The following is a 23,286-nucleotide window of genomic DNA, read 5'->3' on the forward strand; positions in this document are numbered from 1 at the left end:
ACAACACTGACAATTAAAGACAAGCTGATTAAGGAAAAAGAAGGGCATCGAAATTGCATGAGAGAATCAATAAACAAGGAGTTGTAAAGAAGAGTCCATACAAACTTGATTAAGGAGATGATTAGAGGACTGATGCCACAAATGGCAGAAGACATGAGATTGTTTCACTACTGGAAAGATACAGGCTGATAGATGAAAGTGTTTAATCTAAAACTAGTTGGACTTAGTGAAATTTAGTGACAATAGATATGGTTAAATAAACAATTGAAAATGATAATAATGTATACATATGTATTGGTATAACAAGTAGTAATTGGATATGAATATTGAATGGTACCTATGAAAGGAAGATGAGAAATGGTTTGGTTACATATGAAGATTAATAAAAAAGAACTAAATTATGATAATGGATATAGTCAAATAAAGGAGAGATAATGATAACAATGTATATATAGGTATGGGCACAACATGGGCAAATTGGATGTAAATTGTAAACAGTGATTTGGAAAGGAAGATTAGAAACCTTTGTTACGAAATGTTATTGAAGTTTAGCTAGAATAGGCCATAAGGAATAGTGTTATTGGGATACTAGAAATAGCAAATGAGATGCCAGTATGTGGTTATGTCTTCAGTTTTTGGTATGTTTTATGATGAAGGATGTTTAAACAATTATAGTCAAATGAGAATGGGGTAGGATGATGGTAATATGTACAAATATATTTGATTTAAAATACTAGAATTAATATGAATCATGGGTGACTGTGAAAGAAATGCACGATTTTTTTTTGTAACTAACTGATACACTTTCTACAGTATGTAAAGAAAGAGGATTTTTGTGTTGTGTCTGTTTTGAAATCTAAAAATAAAAAAACTTTTAATAAAAAAAGAATTTATTTATAGATAAGAGATGGGCTACAAGATATTGTTTGTTGCATTTGAAGAGATGGTGATAAGTTACTAAAATTGTTTATACTTGTGAAAGGGAATTCATTTCTTTATATATTTGTTCTTTCTTTTCTTTATTATATTCTTGTTTTTCTTTTCTGTGTCCTTTTTCCCCTTTCTTCACTTTTATTTTTTTCTATTTTGTAGTTTATTAATGTGCGTATATGTATTAATAAATTTTTCTGAAGTTTAGGAAAACTTTTATTTTTCTTTCCAGCTTTGGGATTCAATGACATTTTCTGTGTAAGAAGGAAATCACGATTGCCAAGAAATTTAAAAGGGGAATTGTTGGGAAATGTGGTTCCCTCCCTTCCTATGGGTCAGTCTTCAGAATCTTTACCAACTGCTTGCATCTGAATCCCAGCAATATTTTCTCCTCCAAGAACAGACAGTGCCCTACAACTACCACTTCTGTTGACTTTTTAGCCCCTGCTCTCCATCCAACCCTTGGATCTTAATTCTGCTGGGATTTGCCTCCCACATGCCGAGCACTGATAGACTCCAGAGAAAACCCGCAAACCGAAATGATCTCCCTTTCTAAGCCGGCTTTTATAACATCAACAAAAGTCAGAGGAGAGACAAGAAAGGAACAACCTTCAAACAACTAACCCCAAAGCTGTTACTTTTGAGGGTTGCGTTTTCAATGTTGTTGTCATTGGCGAGATCACAGACGCAGAAGTGGTTAACTGATATGAGTCGGTAGCCGTTGGAGGTCCCAAAATCTCTCTCTGGATTGATGCCACTGCCAAAAACGAAACTTGCCAGGGAGTGATAATGTGCCAAAAGGACCACAGCATGTACCAGTTCAGGAAGAGACCAATTATTTTCCCCTGTCTTCACAAGTTTCTGAAACAAAAGAAGAGGGAAAAAAACACTACATATGTGAATTTATGTTTTTATTTATATATATAGGCAGAAGGAACAGGCAGGATGTGTTTTCCCCGGCTGAGTTTTAATTTCTGAGTTGGAAGCAGCAAAACCAGAGTATGCCAGGAAGCCTTCCAGTCTAATCTCCTTGAATCATTTCAGCACAATTTAGAGATACTGTGTGTTTCCCACCCTTTCAATTGCAAAATATAAATCAAAATGGAAAAAAACAAGACTCTTTAGGGTTTAACCAGGATTGTAATTAACTGGTTTGATATCTCAAGACAGATTGATTTCTTTAAATGGAAAAACTCAGGGGCTCTTAGCTCCAAAATCTTGATGGTTATAAATCTCAAACATTGCATGTTGGCTATTCCTCCTCTGGAATATTTATGGATAATAAGATTCCTCAGCTACATTTCATCCACAAAGCCAAAGTCCTTCCAAAAATGGTAGGGGTTTTTTTCCCCTGTTTTATATGAAAGGGAAGCATCGTGAAAATCATATTAATTTAACTCATTTAGAGAGATAACTTTTAAAAGTAAATTAACTTAAATCAAGATGGATTGTATTCTGGCCTTGCCAAATTACTGGGGTCTTGGCTCTGGGGCGCTATTGAAATGGCAAGGGTTGCCTTAGCCTTGTGCATGCCCACTTTAAGGTATTTTACAGTTTAATTGTACTAACTTAGATAAGAATAATCAAAAGTACACATATAAACTGGGTGAAACCAGGCTTAACAACAGTGACTGTGAGAGGGATCGTGGAGTCTTAGTGGGCAACCAGCTAAATATGAGCCTGCAGTGTGCAGTGGCAGCAAAAAAAGCCAATGCAATCCTAAGTTGCATTAACAGAGGGTTACAATCAAGTGAGGTACTAACACCACTCTATAAAGCCCTAGTAAGACCACACCTAGAGTACTGCATCCAGTTTTGGTCACCACCACATTATAAAAAAGTTGTTGAGACGCTAGAAAAAGTGCAGAGAAGAGCAACCAGGATGATTAGGGGACTGGAGACTAAAAGATATGAAGAACAGTTACAGGCACTGGGCATGGCTAGTCCAGTGAAGAGAAGGACCAGGGGAGACATAAGTATAGTCTTTATTGTCATTGTACTTAAATACAACGAAATTGGTAGCATGATAGCAGTGTTCCAATATTTGAGGGGTTGCCACAGAGAGGAGGGGGGGTCAAGCTATTTTCCAAAGCACCTGAAGGCCACACAAGGAATAATGGATGGAAACTGACTAAGGAGAGATTCAACCTAGAAATAAGGAGGAACTTTCTGACAGTGAGAACAATCAACCAAAGGAACAGAAGTTGCCTTCAGAAGTTATGCATGCTTCATCACTGGAGGCTTTCAAGAAGAGACTGGACTGCCATCTGTCAGAAATGATGTAGAGTCTCCTGCTTGAGAGGGGCTTGGACTAGATGGTCTATAAGGTCTCTTCCAACTCTGTTAATGTGTTTGAAATTTCAAGTGGAGTGGCAGGAAGGCAAGCCATACCTGCTTTTATAACAAACTGTGAAATAAGCCAGTTCTTTTCTGAAAAAAAAAAAAGTCAAAAGCACAAACACTTTTCTCTTTTGGCTCTGTCTCATTACCTCTAGAAGGGGCAAGTTATCACTTCCCAGGTGCTAAACATGACTTAGATATGCAAGGAAGAGTTTCAGTAGGTGCAGTTTTGGATGATAAAACATGCCTGCAAACTTCTTCCTCCTTTGAAACAAATAAACAGACTTCCCCATGGCCTGACAGATCTTTTAATAACAAAGCCCCCAAACCCCTCAACCAAACAGGAAAAACGGCTTTAGGAGGTATCGACAGAGAAGCTACATCTATAAAACGTTCCTTCTGGCTGCTCTTCTACTCCTTGACTCTGTGACGTCCGATTTACAGAAAGTTGACACAGAGCTCAAAGAAAGCTGTAAGGAGAGCTCATTCCCATCAAATCCTAGCAAAAGCTGTAAAGCAGGGGTGTCAAATTCAAAGCCTGGGGGGCCAAATCTGGCTCACAGGTGTTGTGGTCTGCCAATGGCCAGCAGAGCTGGCAACAGAGTCGGACAGTGAGGAGGTTGGTGAGGAGCATGGGCCAGTCCTGGAGGCTGGGGAAGGCTCGGATAAGCCTCTGCGTCGGAGGCAGAGATGGGGCCAAGGCCATCTGGTAGTGATCAGGTGCCTTTTGGTGCTAGAGAGCAGTGAGGCAGAGGAGCAGCTGAAGCCTGTTCCCAGTGTGTGCATGCACAGAGCTGCCAGAAGAAAAGAACAGCTAAGAAATCAGGGTCGACTTGGGAGTAAAGCCACAGGTGGACGATGAATGGCATCTCCCATAGGAAATAAAAGAGGAGTGGAAGGGGAGTGGGGTTTGCAGGAAACAATTTGTTTGTTTGTTTGTTCGTTTCAGGAGTGTGAAGATCTGTCCATGAATCTCAGAGACTCTGTGCCAAGTCTTTCCTTGCACAGCACCTCATTTGGAAAATATTTACATGGCAGCTTTCCAAGATAGATAAGGTTTATGGTCATAACTTCACCTTTGAAAAACTGTTTACCAGGCCTTTGCTGAATTTGAATAAGAGGAATTAACATTCGTTTAATAAAAGGGGCTTTGTCAGGACCAGGAATCTGCTTCGTGCTTTTTGGGGAAGCCTAAGTCAGAACAGCAGAGTGCTTAGATCTGGCCCACAAATTCCTGGAACAATGAAGGACCAGCCCACAGTGCCTCTGCCAGTGAAAACAGAGCTTGGGAGGGATGCGAGCGCTCAGGCCACCCCAAAGGCACCTGACACAAGTGACATTGAGCTGGCCACACCCACCCTGGCCATGACCCCCACCCGGCAGAGGTGGGTTGCTGCTGGTTCAGCCCGGATCAGCCAAACTGGTAGTATTGGTGGTGGGAGGCTCCGCCCATCAACCCGAACTTTGCGCATGTGCAGGAGTGCATGCAGGAGCACCCCTCGAACCAGTAGTAAAAAAATTAGCAACCCACCTCTGCCCCCCAGCCCCCTGAGATCAAACACAACCCTGATGCGGCTCTCAATGCAATTGAGTTTGACACCCCTGCTGTAAAGTTTTGGCACAGGCAAATGTTGAACATCTGGCTTTGCCTTCTCTAGCCGATTCTTTAAAAAAACAAAGTAAATGTACCTGAATGTGCTCTTTGGAAACCAGCCAAGGTCGGTGTGCAAGCAGCTTGTTGATTTCGTTCAGATTTTTCAGCCTTTGAGGAATGTATTCTAAGCCGTTCAGCCATTCTGGTATCCCTCCAGTCTTCAGGAACTCTTCCACATGTATATTTATTAGATAGGAACACTGGTGTCTGGCAGCAGCCTAAAGACGAAACCCAAAGACGCAGATTGGAAAACAGGTAGGCAGATGTAAGAGGGAAAATAAAATCGCTTTACAACAAGGAAGAGAGAACCCGGCATTTAAGTCTTTTAGCAAGAAAAGTTTACAAGAAATTTCGCTGCGATTGTTTTTAACAGAAAACAAGTGGTGTGAAACATATTCAGGTAGACCTCGACTTATAACCAGTGGTGGGATTCAGTCAGTTCGGACCGGTTCGGGCGAACCAGATGTTAATTTTAATCTGGTTCATCGAAGCTGAGGTTACAAGGACTGGTTGACCCCACCTACTCCTCTCTGCCTCTCCCAGGAGTGTCACACAGCCCATTTTGGATGCCAGGTAAGTGCAGGGCCCGCGTGGAGGCTCTGGGAGGGCAAAAAACTGGCCTACTGGAAGTATTGGAAGTCCGGAAATGGGCCCATTTCTGGCCTCCAGAGCCAGAGGAGGCTGTTTTCGCCCTCTCGGAGGTTCGAGCAAAGCATCCAGAGCCTGGGGAGGGGGAAAACGCCTCACTGTCGCCATGGTGCAGGACGCCAACTAGGCCACACCCACCATGGCCATTCCCACCCAGCAACCGGGCAGAGAACCGGTTGCTAAAACTTTTCAATCCTACCCCTGCTTACAACAGTTGGTTTAGTGACTGTTTGAAGTTGCAATGGTATCGGAGGAAAAAAGATTTATGACCATTTTTCACACTCATGACCACTGCAGCACACACACACACACACACACACACCCATGGTCATGTGATCAAAATTCAGATGCTTGGCAACCGGTTCACATTTATGATGTATTGTCCCGGGGTCCTTTTGCAACCTTCTTACAAGCAAAGTCAATGGGGAAACCAGATTCACTTACCAACCTTGTTACTGACTTAAAAACTGCAGTGATTCACTTAACAACTGTGACAAGAAAGGTTCTAAAATGGGGGAAAACTCACTTTTCAAATGTCTCACCTAGTATCGGAAATTATGGGCTCAATTCTGGTTGTTAAGTTGAGGTCTACTTGTATATTGCTGATACAGACTGCGAGTGTAGCCAAGCCTAAAATGGCCAAGGCTAGGTGTACCCATTACATCAACTTTCTGTACAAAAATAAGAACTCTGGTACAACACTTATGACTGTTAAGCTGTTAAGTGTAGAAGCCATTCGCTTAAATTTTGCCTTTCTCAGGAATTCATTGTGGCTTTAAGAAAATGGGTATTATTCAACCATAATTTTCCAATACCACCACGAGAATAACAATGTATTGTATTGCAGTAGAAAGTTTTGACTACTTGAAAAATTATTTACCAATGTTGAATGCTGTATTTTAGCTATTGCAAAATTTTGAAAACTATAGATTATAGTTTTAATTGATTCCAAGCGCAGAATTCAGAGTTCCTTGTTTAAGATGGGTGCTTGGATCTGGCCCTGGAAACAGGGATGGACCAGCACGCGGTGCCTCTGCCAGCAAAAACAGAGCTCGTGACGGCCACGTGCAGCCCTCCTAAGCTCCGATTTTACTGGCGGTTGGTTGCAGGAGGCTGTCGTAACTGAAAACGGAGCTCGGGAGCCCTAGGGCTACCACAGGCGGCCCCAACACAAGTTATATCCAGCTGGCCATGCCCACCCTGAAACTCCGAAGTCAAACACAACCCTGATGCAGCCCTCAATGAAATCAAGATTGACACCCCTGATTTAAAGGATTTTGGCAACATATTATGAATTATTGGCCACATATCTCACACAATGATCGTAGATAGCTCACAACCACCACATTTTGAGTGAACAAGGCATACCGTACCCGTAAAGTGTTAAAAATGAAGAGACTCCATGTATGACTATAGAATAGATAGATAGATAGATAGATAGATAGATAGATAGATAGATAGATAGATAGATAGATAGATAGATAGATAGATAGATAGATGATAGATAGAGTGCATGTGTCTTTGTGTCTTAGGTCCAGCTGCTGGGTATCTTACAGGAAAGATCAACTAGATGTGGGTGATAGGGTTATCTCTTTTCAGTTCAGAAGAAGATGACACTTGCTTTAACTTACAACACCAGTGGAAAACATACTAATGTAATTATGACAGGAGATGAATCAAGACTTTTTCAGGGCTTACCATGATTGCTATGTAGTGTCGGTAGGGCAAAGGAAGAGGACCATCCACACGCAACATATAAAACTGACTGCGGAGAAAAGACTCCAGGTACTGAATGTGTAAACTCATGACCTGAGTGACGTTGTCTAGGCGACCGGATGTAGAATATTCTTCCACCAGCAGATGCATACGTTCATTCAAACTATTGGCTTGCATAACCTTTGGAGAAGGTTCAGAAGAAAAAGGGGGGAAAAAGATATTATTGATCTGGTTCAGTTTTATATGTTCTAAATAATTATTCCAAGACATTATTTAAGAAGAAGCAGGTGTGGAAGTTTAAACGAGGTTAAGTGAAAGAACTAAAACAATAATAATAAAATAATAGCAGTAGCAATAGCACCTAGACTTATATAACGTTTCATAGTGCTTTTATAGCCCTCTCTAAGTTGTTTACAGAGTCAGCATATTGCCCACAACAATCTGGGTCCTCATTTTACCGATGTCAAACGGATGGAAGGCTGAACAATAGATAGATAGATAGATAGATAGATAGATAGATAGATAGATAGATAGATAGATAGATAGATAGATAGATAGATAGATAGATAGAGATAGAGAGAGAGAGAGAGAGAGAGAGAGAGAGAGAGAGATAGATAGAGAGAGAGAGAGAGAGAGAGAGAGAGAGAGAGAGAGAGAGAGAGAGAATGAATATCAGCCATAGTATAACAGAATTTCAGCTGCACTGAAGGCCATCTGAAGAAACCTACCGTATTTTTCGGAGTATAAGACATAACTTTTCCCCTCAAAAAAGAGGCTGAAAATATGGGTGCGTCTTATACACTGAATACAGCATTTTTTTGCCTCCCGAAACCCCACCCCTTTACAAAAATGGCTGTGCAGAGCCTCTAGGAAGCTTTTAGAGTGCTCCTGGGGGGGTGGGGAGGGCAGAAATAAGCAAAAAACAGTCCGTTTTTGCTCAATTTTGCCCCTTCCAGCCCCCAGGAGCACTGTATAAGCCTCCTAAAGGCTATCCATGCTCTTTTTTTAAATCGCTTTTGCCCCCCCCCCACCCCCAGGAGCACTCTACAAGCCTCCTAAAGGCTATTCATGCCCTTTAAAAAAACGGCCTCATTTTTGTGAAAAATGGGCCATTTTTGTGAAAAATGGGCCATTTTTGGGAGATTTACGTAGTGCAAAAACTTTTTTTAAATTTGCCTCTTCAAAACCTGGGTGAGGTTTATACTCCAGTGTGTTTTATACTCCAAAAAATGCGGTAGTAGTTTATCCTAATGCTGAACTAAAATCTGTTGAACAAAGCCTGTGTTAGTCTTCAAGATAGATTGACAGATCTGCCCCAACTTAGGCTTCTAAGTAAAAAATGATCTTTAACACTACTGGGCTGAGAAAGGCATAATTTGTACAATCCCTATGGTAGATTATTTCTCCGGATGGATTGGTAATGCAATCCTGGCTTGATGTCAGACCTGCCTCAGCTTGATCTTCTCACTAAAAACGATCCTTAACTCCATTTGGTGAGAAAGTTATAGTTCAGTTCAGTTTCAGTTTATTATATTTATATGCTGCCCTTTTCCCCCGAAGGGGACTCAGGGCGGCTCACAACTCGAACCGGGGAAGGGGGATACAGACAAAAAATTAAAAAACAGCAAGCATAACAATATATAATTTAAAACTCACAACAGTCATACCATTTGAGACGGGGGCAACAGCTCTTTAGCCCCAGGCCTGTCGGAACAGCCAGGTTTTGAGGGCTTTGCGGAAGGCCTGGAGTGTGGTGAGGGTTCGAATCTCCATGGGGAGTTCGTTCCAGAGGGTCGGAGCAGCCACAGAGAAGGCTCTCCTCCGAGTAGTCGCCAGTCAACACTGGCCGGCGGATGGAATTCGGAGGAGGCCTAATCTGTGGGATCTAATCGGTCTAGTGGAGGTAATTGGCAGCAGGCGGTCTCTCAAGTACCCAGGTCCAATACCATGAAGGGCTTTATAAGTGACGACTAGCGCCTTGAAGCGTATCCGGAGACCAATAGGCAGCCAGTGCAGCTCGCGGAGGATAGGTGTTACGTGGGTGAACCGAGGTACACCCACGATCGCTCGCGCGGCTGCATTCTGGACAAGCTGAAGTCTCTGAATACTCTTCAAGGGCTGCCCCATGTAGAGCACGTTGCAGTAGTCCAGTCTAGAGGTCACAAGGGCGCGAGTGACTGTTGTGAGGGCCTCCCGGTTCAGGTAGGGACGCAACTGGTGCACCAGGCGAACCTGGGCAAATGCCCCCCTGGTCACAGCCGACAAGTGGTGTTCAAAAGTCAGCTGTGGGTCCAGGAGGACTCCCAAATTGCGAACCCTGTCTGAGGGCCGTACTGTTTGACCCCCCAGCCTGAGAGATGGAACACTTGGCCAATTAGTAGGAGGGAAACACACCAGCCACTCGGTCTTATCTGGATTGAGTACAAGCTTGTTAAGCCCCATCCAGTCCCTAACAGCCTCGAGGCACTGGCACATCACGTCAACCACTTCACTGAGTTGGCACGGGGCGGACAGATACAGCTGCGTATCGTCCGCATACTGATGGTATTTTATTTTATCCCGTGCCGTCGAATGATCTCACCCAGCGGCTTCATGTAGATGTAGTGTACTAGAAGTCAAGTGAATGACAGTTACTGCAAAGTCAGAACTGAAATTTGTGCACCAAAACCTCAGGTGAAAACTGTCGAATAAATTTTAAAGAAGAGACTTTGGAAACGGCCACTCTGATTATAGGGTGGCTTGCAGCACCATTCTTCTCATCACGGAGCAACCTTAAGCGCCGTCTCGGGCAGGCAACTTTGCTTTCTTAACTTTCACTTTCCCGCCAAGTGCTCTCCCTCCCGCTCACCCTCCCGCCAAGGTTCCTGGCAGACTGGTACTGAAACAGTTGCAGAGTGCAGGCGTGAGGTGACATAAGCATGCTGTTCTTTTTGTTCTTTGGCCAATACCAGAAAAAGTAGGCAGAGCAATATCCTAAATCCAGATACAGCAAAATAAAATACGACAGGATTTGAAAAACAGAAGACAAAGTCCTTAGTGTCCCACGATTATGTGATTACCTTTTGCAACCTTCCGACGAGCAAAGTCAATGGGGAAACCAGATTCACTTAACTTATTACTAACTTATCAACTGCAGTGATTTATTTAACAACTGAGGCAAGAATGGTTATAAAATAGAGTAAAATCACTTAACAAATATCTCACTAAACAACAGAAATTTTGGGCTCAATTCTGATCATAAGTTGAGGACTACCTGTAGTTAAAGGTAAAGGTTCCCCTCGCACATATATGCTAGTCGTTCCCGACTCTAGGAGGTGGTGCTCATCTCCATTTCAAAGCCAAAGAGCCAGCGCTGTCCGAAGATGTCTCCATGATCATGTGATCAGCATGACTAAACGCTGAAGGCACACGGAACGCTGTTACCTTTCCACCAAAGGCGGTCCCTATTTTTTTACTTGCATTTTTTACGTGCTTTCAAACTGCTAGGTTGGCAGAAGCTGGGACAAGTAACAGGAGCTATATTCCGTTACCTGGCGCTAGGGATTTGAACCACCGAACTGCCAACATTTCTGATCGACAAGCTCAGCATCTTAGCCACTGAGCCACCTGTAGTTAGAGTTGCTCAAACGCAATAGTAAAATGGCCAAACAAGTTTTCCTCAGCCATTCTATCGATTGTTAAGCCATTACCAAGAAAGTACCACTCTGTGCATTATCTCCCCATATTCTGACAATTTAACTACAGTTTTATCCTAACTCTTCCTTAACAAATTCCCTCTCCCAAAACCCTTAATTTTCACAGTGCCATATCCTTGTATTGCACAATTTGGGTACATTACTGCACAATAGGCACAAATAAAGATCTATCACTACTCAGCACCAGATTCAAATTATTTTCAAATCTATCCTAATATTCCTCCTCCTTGACACAGTTTTTTTCTGTCAAAAAGCTAAAGAAGCTTAGACCATTATTAAAAAGCAAAGTTTAATGTGGCATAAATATTCATAACATGCAGCCCACTCTAGCTGATACATTTTTAACAACCAAAAGTATTCAAATCATTTCAAATCAAATACATAAATATCCAGGTTCAAAATAACTATTTTAATTTACAAGAGGGAAATTTTTTTTAGTAAGTTTTGCTACTAAAGATTAAGCTTTTGAATTTCCTGTACATCAAACTAAGCCTCAATAGCTTGATTCAAAGCTTGGGATTTAAAACTGTTGGGACATTCCAGAAATTAAAATGGCCATAGTGGAAATTATTCAATTGGTCCATAATCTTGCACTGCTTTTCTGCTTCATGTTCACTTCTTCAAAGGAAGGAAAAAGAAAAACAACTTACATCCTTCTCTGGTATAAAGGCACTTGGTCCTCTTGTTAAAGGCAGAGATACTCTGATTTTCTTTTCCTGTAAAAGAAAAGATGCAATTTTTAGCATAACTTTATTTGAGTTATCTTTAATATTAATATTCCAGATGGTAATGAATCAATTGATGTTGATTGCAAAGCTTTTATGAAATCAATGGTGATATTTTAATATCGTGTCTCACGACTAACCCAAATAAGAGGTCAGTGTCAGAAGTCAATGGCATGGCCCACAAACCCTCTACAAACTGAAAAAACTATCTATCTATCTATCTATCTATCTATCTATCTATCTATCTATCTATCTATCTATCTATCTATCTATCTATCTATCTATCTATCTATCTATCTATCTATCTATCTAAATAGTGTTTTGTGTGTGTGTGTGTTCCAGCATAACTCTGGAACACATCGAGCAATTTCAATCAAACATTGTACACAGATGACTTACACTATGGAAACAAATACTGTGGGGGTAAGACACCCCTAACACCCCTAGGGGGGTGTTCTGTGACTATACAGCCTGTTGTGCCTTAAAATGGCTTCTACTGTACAGCGCAGTGGAGTTGCCATGGAGACAGCTTCACAGTACTCCACAAGGGGGCTCCCTTGGGTATGGGGGGGGGGAATAGAACATTAGAAATTATGCTTCAGGGAACACAGGGAAAACATTTTTAACTAATTTGTTGCCGAAATCAGGGCTGAGGGAGAAGTTCAGAGGTGGGTTGCTACCGCACTGGTAGTAGAAATTGTGACAGGGTCCCCGAACCGATAGGAACAGCAGGCTTGCCACACCCCCAAACCAGTTCCCTGGTCACTGCGGCATGGTTTTTTTTGACATTTTTAATGTTCTGTGTATGCGTTGACCTGTTTACAGGCAACTGCACAAGTGCCGAACCAGCAGTAATGCCAGCAGAAACCCATTCCTTGCCATTGCCTCTTCAGGAATTGCGGCGACATTCATGGAAAGAGGGAGGACAGCCCATTCCGCACTTAAGTTGCCACTTGACATCACCATTCCTATCTAATACAGGACTGGGATAAGTAAATACCCAGGCAACACCAGGTTATCAGCTAGTATTCTATAAATGCTACTTTCAAACTCAACTTCCATTGTTCCAATCCAATTGCAGAGCTGGATAGAATGGGTGATACAGGTGGGAAAAAATAAAGATAATTTTAAAAAGCAACAAAAGTGGTCTCAAGAATTCATAAAAAGACACCCGATTTAGTCAGCTATCCCATTAAGAAAAAGCATACTACAGCACTGTCAAAACCACAGAAAAGATTTTCATATTTATATATCTCATTTTTACTAAATTCTGACTCCAAGACAGTATTAAAAGCAAAAATGCAATATTATCTTAAAAGCAACTGGAATCCCATCGCCATGAACATTAAGAGCCTGATGACCAATTATTGTGGCAAAACAGCTTTGGGAAGAGTTATTGCAAGAGAGGCATTAGCAAGCAGAATGAATCAACATTATTATCAAATTATTATCAAATTTATTTACCATCTCATACTACAAGGCGACTCTGAACATGCCATTCCTTTGTTACTCCACCCAGCCCAAGTTCCAGATCTGGATTCACTTTTGGTTTATTACACTCACAAATCTCATCTCTAGCCTAGAGTCTCAGATTCCTGGTTGTCAACAATTCTATCAACTCTCCTTTGGTGCTGTAGTACTTATGGTTAAAATTCATTTCCAGGACACATACTACCCGTTCAATCTTTTGCATTCCTTCTTAATATTCACCGCTTTGGCTTACTTCCTTAACCTCCAGCCTCAATTACAATATAATCCCTCAATGTCTCATCAATCATGCTTTCTATCCAATCTTTCATTCCCAATCTTCCCTATGACATTGAAGGGATATGTAGGGTAATGACAGGATACAACCTCCCTCATGGTCTGTATACAGAATTGATTTCTTAAGAACAGATCACTATTAGATACTTATTAGAGATGGGCCTGAGCTCAGTATTAGCCTCTCTAAGCAGAGTTAGAAAGCCCCCAATTCTGAAAAATTGGATGCCAGAAGCCAACCACAATGGCCTAAAATAGTTCAATCCAACAGTATATAATCTAATATAATCCTCCAGACTTGGATAAGATCTCTACACCAATTGTAATTGTTAATATGACAGAAAGGGGAAATCATTTAAAATACAAGGAATAATCACGTTAACGGTATTCAATTAAATTAAAATCCTACTTCTTTTTCCCTTTTTCTGATCAAATCAGAGTTTACAATGTGCTCCCCTCATTCATGCTTCTCAAGGCCAAAAGAGACCTTAAATCTGAAAGAGATTGGGCTACCTAGCCAGGGGTGGCATCCTACAGGTTTAACAACCGCTTTGCGAGCCTGTGCAGTTCGCAGGAAAACAGCTGAGGCGCGGCAATACACTCTGCCGCACTGATCAGCTGGGCTAAAAAACAAGGAAATAGAGGTGAGTATAACCTGGAGATAGGCGGGCGGGCCCATCTGAAGGCTGGAGTGAACTGGTTCACTCTCAACTGAACTTTGCAGATACTGGTTCACCCGAACTGGTATAATCCCACCCCTGTACCTAAGCCAGAGATGGGTTGCTCCTGGTTTGGCCTGGTTCAGCTGAACTGGTAGTGGTAATCTGGCCTGGGTCGCAGAACCGGCAGGGAGCCAGGCTGGCCACGTCCCCAAACCAGTTCCCCGGTCTCCCTTGCTGGCATCTTGCTTTTAATGGTCTTCACACATGGGCACAACCATTAACAGCGACCTGCACATGTGCAATGTGTGGCCGGCGCGCGCAAGGGAAGTGAGCAGTGTGCGCGCGAAACGCGCACGAGAGCAAACTTGTACCGTTTCACGTAGGAACCCATCGTCTAACCATTTCACTCCAAATTAGACATCTTTAAAAGTTCTATGTACATGGTCAGAAATGAGGCAACTGTGACCCTCCAGATATTGCTTAACTATCATTGTTATAACTCTAGTTTGCATGATCAACGACAAAAGTTGTTGGAAACTTAAGTTGAGCAACTCTGGTGGGTGACACCTCCTTTGCCAACAGAATGAACACAGGTCAGAACCTTGGTTTATCCTGCCCTCTTACCTAGCTTTTGTTTAAGAATAGAGAGTCTTATTATGTGCCTAATAAATGGTATCTCTGTTACTACACCCACCTCCCATAAACGCAGAGACAAATGCTGTTTAGTTCTGATGATTGGACAGTGTACTTAGTTATGAGGCTATTATTTTTTTTAAAGCATTCTTTGACAAGAATGCATTCTGGAAGCATCAGCAAGCAGCCTGAACATTCAAAGGGTTCTTAACCAAAGCTTTCTAAACCAGTCAGATTTATTTCACATTGAAATCTACCGCCCATAGATTGCTATGTCAGTAATATGACAAAACAAGATATTTGGAAAGCCTTCTGGTCTGACAGCAATTTCCACTAACCACAGGCAGCCATTTGTAAGACTGCTGTAAGATTAGAATGTTTTATTCCAGGTGGGCACAAAAACGAATCTGACATCTCAGCAATACATGCTCTAAGGCAGTCAAACAATATGTCAGTTCTTGGAAAGTATTAGGAAAATAAGCTGCAGCAAGTTCCAACAAGAAAAAAAATAAAATAAAATGAAGACCTGCCAAGTCAAAACGCATCTGTCAAGCTTGCTGAACAGAAAAGCAGACACATAAAGAATTAATGCAAATTGTTTCCAACTCTTGAAAATGTTGGACTAGAGTTGAAGATATGGCTGTTTATTAATTTTAAATTTCCCATGTTTTGGTACTTTAGACTGTTCTTTTTTTTGTCACTTTAGTCTCAAGTTCAAAAACAATATTTAAATATTCAGAAAAATGTAATATAGCACCTTCTCAATCTTGACTTTCCCTCCATGGAAAATTTTCCTAACATAATGCCTTTCAGATCTGTTGGAACCCCATATCCTTAATCTGCAAAATCATTGGCCATTTTGCCTGTAATTCCTGGACTACTGCATTTATATGAGATGGAGAAATTCATTTTAGTTCTGTTCTCTCTAAACCGGTATCTCTCAACAACTTGAAGATGTATAGATTTCAACTCCCAGAATTCCCTAGCAGCATGTCCACACATCTTGAAATTGTTGAGTATGAGAAACACTGCTCCAAATCAATGTTTAAGTGCCCCCCCCCAGTTTAAATTCATCCTAGCAGGAAGTTGTTTCTAACTTCCCCTAGTGATCTTCAAACCTATATCCCCAGTATAGAATCAAGAGCTTCTACCTGAGCTTTCAAAAACCTAGTATCCTAAAATGGATCTTTTTTTAAAATTTAAATTTAAATTTTTATATAAACAATCCATTTTCCATTAACCAGTGTGTCATCTAGGTATACATATTTTGTGCCAACATTCAAATATACACTCTTATTCATAATTTAATCTCATGTTAGCTTAATTTCCAATATCTTAAGTATCTAATACTATAACAATCCCATTATAATTTATTTCAATCTATTAGTTATATTGACTAATAATACATTTTCTATACTTTAGATAATTTATTTTACTATTAATTCTTATCTATTCTCTAACCACCGGTAAAAGGATCCCCAAATTGTGTAATAATCAGTTTGTTCTTTCTCTTTGATAGCCAATGTCAATCTGTTCATTTCTGCACATTCTAATATTTTCCTAATCACATTCTCCTCTGTAGGGATCTCTTCACTTTTCCAATTTTGTGCAAATACAATCCTAGCTGCTGTTATAACATGAATAATAAAATATGCATTTTCTTTATTATAATTTCCTAGTAAAATCTCCAGCAAAAAATATTTCAGGTTTTAAGTCAATGTGTTGTATCATTTTTTTCCAGCCACGTATGTATTTTAGTCCAATATTTTTTTTGCTTCTGCGCAAGTCCACCACATATACATAGTACACATAGTACGAGCCCAGTGTCTGGTGGCATTTCCAACATTTGGCTGATTTATCTTGGAACATCTTCACCAGTCTTGCTGGTGGCCAATGCCATCTACTAAAAATGATGGATCTGAACCTGCAATTCGTTGAAGTTCCTGACGAGCATCATCATTAAAAAAAGTGGGAGAGATATAAAAATCGTGTGTGTGTGCACGGGCGCGCATCTCACTAATATAAAATAATATATTGTTAATAAACTAATTGCAACATTAGAATGGTCAAGTGTTTACATAGCTATTCATCAGGAACTAGGAACATGGGAGTGAACATAAACGTCTTAAGATGCTGGGATTAATTTATTAAAATATCTTAATGAGGCAGACTTACTGCAACTAGTCGTTTATTAATTTGATTTATGTCTTGCTTCTCATGCAGATGCTTAAGGTTGCACTTAGTCCTCCTACTTTTCCCCACAGCAAAAACATCATTTTGCTGAGTGGTGGTTTTCCAAACACTTTTACTTCTCAAACAGCTGACGTTCAGTGGCACACTGCTTCAGACACTGGCAATACCCTACAGCAGGGGTGTCAAACTCGATTTCCCTGAGGAACGCATCAGGGTTGTGTTTGACCTCGGGTGGGAGGGGGATGTGGCCAAAGGGCGTGGCCAGTTTGATGTCATTCATATTGGGGGCGCCTGTGGTGGCCTGAGTGCTCTGCCAGCAAAAACGGGCTCCCAATCTCCATTTTTGGCCGCGACGGCTTCCTGCAACCCTCTGTCAGTGAAAATGGAGATCTGGCAGAGGGTTGCAGGAGGCCGTCCCAGCCAAAAATGGAGATTGGGAACCTGTTTTCACTGGCAAAGGCAGCGTGGGCTGGTCCTTCGCTGTTTTCAGGATGGCCCCACGGACCAGTTCTAAGCACACTGCGGGCCGGATCCGGCCCATGGATCTTGAGTTCGACACCCCTGCAAGACGTCTTCTTTACACGTGAACTTTTTTTTAAAAAAAAAGTCATCTAAAATACAGTAGTCAGTATTCCATCATTTAGGTTATGGTACTAGCCAGAAGAACTGTAGCTGGGGGTCAGCATCAAGTGGCTGCACATAGACCATAAATCAGTTACAGAAAGAGTATAAATTTATTTCTCCTCTCCTCCTAATACCAACTTGGCAGTAAGACAGCCTCTTTCATGAAGGTCATTTTGGAGATACTACCTTCTCAAAACCCTACTTAAACTTCCAGCAAAAACACCAGCCTGATCAAACAGCAAATATTTGAGTCTGAAGGATGTGTATCTGCATTTGTATGATTTTAAATTATTCCTCATATTACCCACTTTTCCATAAGATATTATTCCACCCAGGAACTAAGCAAGTCCAGACCTGCATACTTTCAGAGATGGAACTATCTGACAGAGCCAACTGTTCCCTGGGCCTGGGCCATTCTTTAATTGCTAATTTAGTTCCAGGAAAACATTAAACTGGTGTGGGTGAAGTGAAAGTTTTGAAGGGGGAAATGGTTTTTCTAATAAAATGCAGCTTTTGATTAAAAAAAGAAAGAAAGAATGCAATGAAGAGCTGTCAGATTTCCAACTTCCTTCAGTACAAAACATAAACACTGATTTACTTTCTAAAAAAAGATACTAGACAATAAATAACTGAAAAGGGGAAGAATCCGAAGTCTCGGATGCTTTACTTTATTCTTGGATAGTGTTCAGAGGTTAACTACTATTCTGAACTTAATTATATGTAAAGGTAAAGGTTTCCCCTGTCTAGTCAAGTCCTACTCTATGGGGTTGTGCTCATCTCCTTTTCTTAGCTGAGGGAGCCAACATTGCCCAAAGACGCTTCTGTGTCCATATGGCCATCATAACTACACGTTGAGGTGCACAGAATGTTGCTACCATTCTATCAAAGTGGTACCTATTTATCTACTTGCACTTGCATGCTTTCAAACTGCTAGGTAGGCAAGAATACTTATTATCTGTATGATTGGATTTGAAACATTTGGGCCTTTCTTCCCCATCGAGAATCGTTTTAGGAGACTTTCCTTGAGGAAATAGGAAGTAGTCCTTGAGGACTTTCCTTGGTGCACTGATATCTGCTTCTTGTCCCATGAACACCAGATAGGACGGGTCAAGAAATGTCTATAGAGAAAACCAATAAAAATATTACATTTCTTGGATAGGTCAGTCGAAAGAGGCTAAGTGTGGTCCCAGGGCTAGCAATTGTGAATCTCTCAACTTTTTTCTCCAAGTTGTTTCCGCCCGCCTATATAAAATATTAAATCCTTTGAGATCATTGTTTCTATTTTGGAGGGAAGAAACAAATAAAAGGGCAAGCATTATGGAACAGCGAATGCCTTCGAACTATTAATCCGGGAAGGGCCAGCTTCCCATATTTTATTGCAGGTTAAAGTCAAGACCAAACATATAACACCATGTCAAGAGCAAACCAGAACCATAAACTTGTTTGTTATATGGCATTTCAGAGTATTAGAACAACATTTATTCCATACAGTACTTCTGAGCAGCTGGGATTACGAGTTTCAATGTTCTACTGGCAAATCAGTCAAAGGGGAACTCATTAGATGGCAGCACGAAGCAAGTTATTGCTTACAACAAAGCAGTTCAGCTGCAGGGAAATTCACCTTAGCAGATGCTGCAAAGATGAGCATAAATACACACACTCATAACACCATGCAAGAATTGGTGCTTTCGGCTGCATTCACATAATTATTTTTAATGTTATTTATGCACGCAGGAGGGTGAACTGGTCTTTTGGGTACAGCCAGTTGCCGGAAATCAAATCGAAATTTTCCTGCCTTGGCCAGTTCGAATGGTAACATGTTTGCCCATCCAGGACATTTATTGGGAGGGGGGCGGTAAAAACCAGAGGAAAATGTATTTCTATTTTAAAAACATACTTCTACCAAATGTTTAGGAAAATAATAGAACAGGAAAAATACAGACCAGAATGAGCATATTTCACATGGCTGACTTTTAATTTTTTTTTACTGGTTGCTAAAGCCCAGAGGTTCTTAAATTGTGGGTAATTATCTCCAAGTGAATAATTTGGGCATATCCAGGAGGTAGTGGAGAATTTGTAATTGCTTGTTTGTGAGTGAAGGATCCAGTTTGGGATTGCTGCTATTGAGACCTGTGTATTAAAAAAAAAAGGTTTATTTTTTTGTGGGGCTAATGGCATTGTTTGATACAAGGAAAGGGGGTAATTGGGTCTCCCTGCTTTAACCTAATTAGATCACAAAGGAAATCTGAGCAAATGGAATATTCAACCATCCCCCCATAATGCTACTGCTTTGATTAAATCCATCTCTTGCAAAGAGATTAGATCCACATAGGAAGACACCTTTATTTCTCCACTCATTTTGCACAAAACACAGCTTTGCAGCTGGGGGTAGATTTTCATGACGTACTGAAGTGTTAAATTCCCTATCCTTATAGCCCAAATGTTGTTGTTGTTGTTATACTTTATTCATTAAACATGAAACTCAGCCAACTGAACATTCAAAAATGTGTCACAAATACCATTGACTGGTGCTAATAGTTGACACGGGTTGATGCCAGCGTCCTAGATATCAACCAAGTACCTTCTTAAAATATACGATGTTCCGAGTAGCACTGGTTTTTTTTATTTTTTTGCAGGTCCACTGGTGTTATTGCAGGAAGCTGCAATTTGTTGATGTATCTTATAAAATTCTTGGACATGGTACCAAGTGCCCCGATGATAATGGGCATCACTGTTACATGTTTCATCCATAATTGTGTAGTTTTGAGGGCCAGGTCGCGGTACTTTGCAATATTTTCCAGGTTTTTTTCTTCGGCTCTGGCATCTCCTGGTACTGCGATGTCAATAAATTGTACGTTTCGGTTTTCAACAACTGTGCTATCTGGCATGTTGTGTTCCAAATGACAATCCGTCTGTATTCAAAAGTCCCACAAGAGCTTTACCTTCTCATTTTCAATAACTTTTTTCTGCTTTATGTTCCCATGACTTTCTGGATACAGGTAAATTGTATTTTTTTACATAATGACCAGTGGATTAATTTAGCAACTCAATCAGGTCTAGCTTTGTAATCCGTGTGCGATTTTACAATACAATACAATAGTAGAGTTGGAAGGGACCTTGGAGGTCTTCTAGTCCAACCCCCTGCCTGGGCAGGAAACCCTATACCGTTTCAGACAAATGGCTATCCAACATCTTCTTAAAGACTTCCAGTGTTGGGGCATTCACAACTTCTGGAGGCAGGTTGTTCCACTGATTAATTGTTCTAACTATCAGGAAATTTCTCCTCAGTTCTAAGTTGCTTCTCTCCTTGATTAGTTTCCACCCATTGCTTCTTGTTCTACCCTCGGGTGCCTTGGAGAATAGTTTCACTCCCTCTTCTTTGTGGCAACCCTTGAGATTTTGCTGCATTCACATATTAAATGTGAAATAGTTTCGACTTTGTCGTTGCAAAGTCAGCAGTTTGGATTGTCGGTGGATTTTTGTATCTTTGCTTTCATGGCATTAGTTTGTAGTGCTTGTTCTTGAGCAGCAAGTATTAAACTTTCTTTCTTGATGGTTTCCATCTTAAGCCATGCCCATGTAAGGTTCTCATCACATTTTCCTTCAATGTTTTTCAAGTATTGTCCATTCAAAACTTTGGTTTTCCATCTATTTAATCTGTCATCCAGCTGTTTTTCCTTATATTCTGCCTTTGTTTCTGTTGTTTTTATAATGTTCTCTGTTTTCACAGCCTGCAGCAAATTTTCTGTACTTTGGTTCATATATTATTATTGTTATTATTGCTATTACTATTATTATTGTTATATTATGGTGTTTTTTTTAAAAGGCAGAGGTAGAAAATGCATTCATGTATTTTACATAGGATCTAATTTGATCTCATCAGGGGGTACAAACCATGTTTCTTTTGAGTGTTTTTAAACCAATCTGTTGCCAGTTGAGGCCATGTATTGGTTTGTCCATCTTGGAGATTATGGGACTTTATAATTGTGCACAGGCTAATAAAAATATGGAGCAAGTAGTGCCTCTACATAAAAAAAAATCCTAGTAAAATTTTATACTATACTACACGGCCAACAAGATAGCTGTGCTGTTGATTTACTCTGCCTTGTCCAAGCCCTGTGTTACGGGTATGGGTAGCAGATCAAATGTAAAGATCAAAGGATGATTACAACCCCAGGCATGTCGGTGGAAGCGCCCTCTTATTCACACTTTCCTCAAAATAGAACAAAAATTGCTGCTTTAGAAGGGCAGGTGGACAGTTACCATTCATAAATGTGAACAGATGAACAAAGAAGAGCTACTAAGGTAGAGCTGAGAAAAAGGTCTCCGTGAGACCTTTTCTTTCTTTCTTTTGTTAAGTGGGGAGAGAAACTGTCTCTCTCTCTCTCTCTCTCTCTCTCTCACACACACACACACACACACACACACACACACACACGATTTTGTTCACATCAACTTTTTATCATTAACCTGTGAAGTTTGCTCCCCCAGGATGAGCGCCTCTTGAGAACTTTCGGTTATGTAGCTTCTGAAAGGATTTATTAAGATTCAGCCTGTCAATAATTTGAAGTCACAACAGCTCAAAATGGAACCTTCAGTCTATCTAATGTTTGGGTGAATGTGGGAGAACTGTTGCCTCCATATCTAGGCTTGTGATAACCACTACCTCTGGAGCAGGGGTGGGTTCCTGCCAGTTCTAACCTCTTCTATAGAAGAGGCTCCACAAATCTACAGTGCCGTTTAGAACCGGTTCCAGCTCCCTCCCCCCACCCGTCCGCACATCATCAAGATGAAGAGCGAGAGGAGGAATTCTGGGAGTTGAAGTCCACAAGTCTTAAAGCTGTCAAGTTTGAACACCCCTGGGGTTTTTTTTCTAAAGGTTTAGGAGTGCAAGGGTCTTGTAACTTAACAGCTGTAAGACTTGTGTGCTTCAAATGCCAGAGTTTCTGAGCCAACATTTTGGTTGCTAAGCAAGAGCGTTGTTAAGTGAGTTTCACCACATTTTACAAGTTGGCCATGCCCACCCTGTCACATGGCTGACAAGCCACTCCCACCCAGTCACATGGCCAGCAAGCCACTCCCACAAAGCAGGCCACACCTACAGAAGAGGTTCTAAAAATTTTTGAAACCCACCACTTCCTTGGAGGCATGTGGTTACTATAGATCAGTGATGGCGAACCTATGCCATACGTGCCTGAAATGGCACTCGGAACCATGGCAAGTGCAGCGTCGCCTGTTCCTCTTCCGGTTACTGCCACACCCGTGCATGTGAAGATCAACTGGCTTTTGTGTGTGCGGCAGTGCCTGAAACTGGAAGTGCTTGTTGGTGTGTGCACATGCGTGCAGTAACCAGAAGACTAGCTGGCCGGCGCACATGCACGCACCGGAAACCGAAAGTTCATTTTCCAGTGCGCGCAAGCCCCCCTGGGCAGTTCCTCTGTTCGCGGCCCAGTTGAGCATGCACGTGTGTGAAGTGCTCCGTTTTTGGAACTCATTGCTATAGGTGGAATACCGTTACCAGTATGGCATATCTAATGCCCTCATTTATGAAATAATGCTGGGGAAGGGGTAGATCACAGGAGATTTTTTTAAATAGATCCGTGTGGCTTATGCCTTTAAGAACCCTATATTTATTTGTTCAAGTGGAATAATCTATAGAAGAGTTCCCCACACGTTTCCGGTTTTGCAGACTGGTGGGAGGGAGCA

At 41.1% G+C, this 23,286-nt stretch overlaps 1 protein-coding gene across 1 annotated transcript in view; it reads right to left on the reverse strand.

Annotated features, from left to right (window-relative positions):
- SESN3 (sestrin 3) overlaps positions 1-23,286 on the reverse strand; it is a 79,095-nt gene that overhangs the window by 19,917 nt on the left and 35,892 nt on the right. Inside the window, exons 2-5 of the mRNA XM_087721116.1 lie at positions 11,633-11,698; positions 7,270-7,467; positions 4,959-5,141; positions 1,555-1,791 (exon numbers count right to left, since the gene is read on the reverse strand). Of these exons, the coding sequence (XP_087577242.1) occupies positions 1,555-1,791; positions 4,959-5,141; positions 7,270-7,467; positions 11,633-11,698 (684 nt within the window). The remainder of the gene's footprint in view (positions 1-1,554; positions 1,792-4,958; positions 5,142-7,269; positions 7,468-11,632; positions 11,699-23,286) is intronic.

Source organism: Thamnophis sirtalis, unplaced genomic scaffold (genome assembly GCF_051295495.1).
Source record: "Thamnophis sirtalis isolate CommonGarterSnake01/CBP01778 unplaced genomic scaffold, rThaSir2_p1.2 scaffold_8, whole genome shotgun sequence".
In the NCBI taxonomy this organism is placed as follows: Eukaryota; Metazoa; Chordata; class Lepidosauria; order Squamata; family Natricidae; genus Thamnophis; species Thamnophis sirtalis.